Below are 5000 nucleotides of genomic sequence, written 5' to 3'. Positions count from 1 at the left end.
CACTCTATTTTACCTGTCACACATTCCTAAGAGAAGACCAAAGTCCTCCAGATCCGCCTATATTTGGACTACTTTGTCCATCCGCTGCTTTGCGATTTTTAGAGTCTTGTCTCAAAATTTCTTTAATCACTAATTTACAATCCAGAGTTCCCGCCGACAATTTCTGCGTGGCTTCGTTGAAAGGAAACACGAGATAAAGCTTGCCAACTTGTTTTTGTGGAATTCTCGACAGAGGAGCAGTCCCGTTCTTTCCTGGATTGTTATTGCTAGGGCGGGCGTGGTGGTGGGGGTAGGGAAACCGGGATGCTTCCAGACGTGAAAAATTCCGAGGAATCACATGCCGGGGGTTAGCGTTGTGGGAATTCTTGTTGTCAGCAAGCGACGACGTGGAGTTGAAGTGGTTTTGTTGTTTTTGTTGGTGAGCACCAGAGTGGTCCGTTCTCCTCGGGGACTCATCCGTGGATGATTGTCTCCCTTGTTTACGGGCCATTGCTAATGACGTCACGTTGTTTTGTTTGACAGGCGGTATCGGAGAGATGACTTTTTTCCAACCCTGACCTTTCATATTGCCCTTGACAACTTTTAATTCGTATTTCCCTTCATCCTCCTCAGGAATATCACAGTCGTTGCCTTTGATAAAAACGTTGGTCATCCCCACACTCCCAGAATTGGAAACGTTTGTGTCTGCAGGATTTTCAACCATCTCCTCGTTGTTTATGTTAAGATTTGGAATATTGACATGCGATATGATATCAGAAACGTATTTTTCTATAATAGTAGCGGACTCGGATTTGCCAACTAAACTGTTATTGTTTTGCAAGTCATCAAAGACGTCGTTGTCCACATCGTTGTACCCGTTGATCGTCAGGCTGTTTCGTTTGCTCTGCAAAGCGTCATTCTTTGAATTTCCGTTTAGATAGGGCAAGGAACCAGACTTTTTGACAGCCTCATGACCAGACCCTGACCCTGACGGGCACCTGGTTGGGCTTTCTTCCGACAATGAACAGTGCGAAGACGATCCTTTCGGAGTGGCTTTTGGGGATCTGTCGTTACTAAGTACACGTTTGGCGTTAGCGTTGTGGAAAGACGAAGAGGAATGAGCGTTTATTTTGTCTCTGGTTGTGGAGCCCGAAGACCCCGTGTTCTTCCATTTCTGACCACGACGGTGTGTCTCTGACGAATGGTTTTGAGAGGAGAACCTGCTGTAGCCGTTGTTGGCGCGGAAGGACATCCCGCTGCCATGACTCCCTACGCTTGTCGTAGAAGCCACAGTGCGAGAAGTGTCAAGGTCACTGCCTATAAGTCGACCCGTGATACCGCTGTAACCCTGTTCATAATCCGTTTCTGGTATCTGGATAAGACTCATTAGGTCGTGCAGCATGCTTTTCTTGGCGACAATGTCTGCTTGGCAGTCGGAGCTAAGGGCCGGGCTAAAGTTGACCTCCAGCAACCAGGCTTTCAATGAACTGTCTATCAGAATATCGAATCCATACAGCTCAAAGCAGTTCACCGCCTAAGAACGTGAAATAGTGAAAAGATTAGGAAATGAAAACAGTTTGGTCTTGAAAAAAATAAAAAAGCCAAAGATTCATGGGATTGATGATCGTTTACCCTGGGGGTTCTTTTACATGAAACGTTCAGGAACAGAGAATTGTTCTCATTTGGATTTAGTTATGGTTTATCCTGAAATACTTTTATGTAAAATACCCAGTTACCCAATCACGTGGAGTCGGGAAAATCTGTAACATTCTAAGGAAACATGTACTGTCATCATCATCATCATCATCATCATCATCATCATCATCATCATCATCATCATCATCATCATCATCATCATCATCAACACTACCACCATCACCATCCTCCTCCTCTTCAACCTCATTAAAATAAAAAATAAAAAATTTATAAAAATAACCTCTATTCATCCCATACGATAATTTTTTCTCTAGTGTCCATTCCAATGGAAGACTGGAATAACCCAAGCGTCAGCCGCAGTGCAGCGCCGCAAATTGAGTTAGGGCGAGGTGACTTGCTCAAGGCTTTCTATTTGATTCACCATTTATATTTGAGAACCTGTACAAAGAATCACAACAAAATGATAAAAGCCCATACATTTCTTTTCACACACAAAACTGCCGTACTATGAAAAAAAAATACGTAAAAAATTTCGCCAGAATATCGTCCTTCAAATATCGATCGGTTAAATTGACTCTCATCTTGGCAAAAATTCTCAAATCCGGGACTTCGCGAAGTCTTCATTAAAGTCCCAGGTTTGAGAGTGTTTGCCAAGATGAGAGTCATTTAAATCGATCGATTTTTGAAGGACGAGTTTTCTGGCCAAAACTTTAAATATGTTTTTGCTTATTTTTCACAGTGCGACAGAAAAAGTCCATGCACGCCGTCGAATCACATTTAAAGCTCCCACGACACGGGTTACAGATTTCTCGAATTCTGCGGCTATAGTGTCTTGAGAAATGACTTTCGCCTTCGGATCGGAACGGCCAGTGTTCAAGACCGGCTCTGAGCGACACATAATTGAGTCCTTGGACAATGCTCTCTACTCACATTCTCTCACCGGACTCAGGTGTAAAATGAGTACCCGACAGTTAACAGCTTTGTCTCTGCTGGAAAAATTATTGTAATGTCGCCTTAACAGGCGTCATGCCCCGTCCTACGTGTTAAGTGTTGCTGTTGGCTGGGGTCCCCTCCTAAAGCGCTTTGAGTACGTTTAGCGAATATTGTGCTATTAAAATACACTAGTTTAACCTTAGGGGCTGTTGGCGCCTGCATCAGAACGGTGAGGATGACGATGTTGACCACCTGTTGCCAAATCCGCGTGTCTTCGATGTTGTTCTGGAGGAAATACCGTCGTAGCTGAGAAATGGTCCATTTACATCCATGGCCCACCTCGTCTTTGTCTGTCGTGTACCCAGGACTGGAATTTAGAAAAGTTGATGATTTTTTTTTTAAAGCAATCGATCCTAATGAACCAAGGGGGGGGGGGGGGGGTTCCCGGTAGTTCAGTTGGTAGAGCTGTGGCCTTCGTAACTCATAAAAGAAGACGAAGATCACGGGGGGAGGGGGGGGGGGAATTTGAATAGGGTGCAACGGTCGTGACACCACTTTCCTCGTAATGACGCATAGTAACTGGTTCTAAACTATCGGAACATTGGAGGACGCCATTATCACCATCGCCGCCCTTATGAAACACTTCTCCCACGAGCTTAAAAGTGTATCCAGAGGAGAAAAGCATTATAATTCTGACCATGTTTTGACTTTTATACATTCTGATCACGTGACATGTAAAAAGTTCTAGCCAGCACGAAGAATAAAAAGTACATTGTTAGTTTGTAATCAACAACTCAACCAAAAGAATCATTTGTTTCCATAAGTGCTTCTAACTTTTCACATTCGTTTGGTGATCGTCGTCTTCTTTAGTGACGTACTTTTTTGGTCATCATCGGTCCTTAAGTTTACAAAGGCGACGGCAGAGCATAGCACCGACTTCACAATGCAACGGGTCTGGATCGAACCCGTGTGTAGGTGAGATATTACTTCTGACTCCACTCTCCATCCACCGGTGACATTAATATGATAACTGGATTTGTTAGTTTGCATTAGACTAGCGTCCCATTAAAAGAGTCGCGAGCAATTTGTATTGTCCATTTTCTCTATAGAACTTACGACTCTCGTTAATAAAATGCAGCCACTTAAAGCATAGTTACTAAAAACGTTTCAGTTTTATGCTTTGCTGATATAGAAGACTGTAGCATGGATTTTGTATCTCGGATTCCTTTGGATAATTGACTTGACTCCTGGATATACGATAGGGACGCCTTGGCCGCTTCTTCTATCCTCTATGTAAGATCCCCCTCCCCCCCCCCCCACACACACACACCCACACAAACACACATACATTCCACCTTTTACGGTCTTCTACCATAAAGACAGCAGAGACAGTCACAGTAGATTTATACCTGAAAGAGGCACAGAAGTTATAGTGTGGGCCCTTAAATGGCTTATGGCAAAGAGTATATCAGGAGAAAGTAGACATTACCATCAAATGGATTGATGTTTCAGCAGCCAGGGGCTTTCAAATATTTTGGATTGGATTTTTATATATTGTTATATTTACTCCTAAGTCAACAACTTGATTGCTGATAAATTGTCTAGTTTGTTGACAAAGGTGAAACCCAAAACATTCACCTCATCGGTCTTTCTGATTTGAATTGAAGGGTCTATCATATATTTTTTCATCGAATACCCCACTCTCGAGTGAATGATCGCATTCTGTCTTTTTTTTTCTAATTACAATAACGTTATGGAATTCCGTCCCCAAAAACTTGAAAAATTCTGACAATTTTGAGAAATTTACTTGTCAATTAGAAAAAAAAATTCTGTCATAGGATGACATAATAATTGTAATACAAAGCCATAACATAACACCACCCCACGCGATATAAATGTTGTGTCTATCTCCAATGTTGAAGCTGTAACGGTATGGATTGGATTCTAATACAAAGCCATAACACAACACCATCCCTCATGACAACATGTTGTGCCTACCAACAGTACCAAAGCTGTAACAATAATATGAATTGGATAGGATTGAATCCTGGTTTTCCAAAACTCGTTTAGTCAATGTTTCTACTTTTTGAGATTTTCCATCCCTGAGATAAATTGAAACGTAAACTTTATTTTTTATTTTAAGCATCAATCGGCACAAGAACTTCCCTAGATGAGTGTGAATTTCAAGTTTAAATATGACAAAATAATAGACCAAATGCGAAATTTTAGGGGAAATAATCCTCAATATCTCAAAATGGGTAAAAAAAAAAAAGGAGTTAGCGAGTTTTAGAAAACCACTCTTCAATTGGATTGCGATACAGAGCCATAACCTAACACCATCCCACACCACACAAATGTGTCTATCTTCAGTACTGAAAATGCAACAGTGCGGATTGGGTTGGCTTGGATTCGAGTTGTTATCCATTTCTTCA

General features: G+C 41.9%; 1 protein-coding gene across 3 annotated transcripts in view; it reads right to left on the bottom strand.

Moving 5' to 3' along the window:
* Positions 1-5000, bottom strand: part of LOC144968188 (uncharacterized) — a 28440-nt gene that overhangs the window by 716 nt on the left and 22724 nt on the right. For 2 of the 3 annotated variants that reach the window (XM_078906281.1, XM_078906283.1), the window contains 2 exons: positions 2767-2935; positions 1-1513 (listed from right to left, as the gene is read on the bottom strand). The exon at positions 1-1513 is cut by the window's left edge and continues 130 nt beyond it. In XM_078906281.1, the coding sequence (XP_078762407.1) occupies positions 17-1513; positions 2767-2935 (1666 nt within the window). In that variant the 3' untranslated portion in view covers positions 1-16. The remainder of the gene's footprint in view (positions 1514-2766; positions 2936-5000) is intronic. The other variant, XM_078906282.1, reaches the window with a different exon arrangement.

Source organism: Berghia stephanieae, chromosome 3 (genome assembly GCF_034508935.2).
Source record: "Berghia stephanieae isolate SIO BIC M18660-M18661 chromosome 3, UCSD_Bste_1.3, whole genome shotgun sequence".
Lineage (NCBI taxonomy): Eukaryota > Metazoa > Mollusca > Gastropoda > Nudibranchia > Aeolidiidae > Berghia > Berghia stephanieae.
This window is presented reverse-complemented; position numbering and strand designations above follow the sequence as displayed.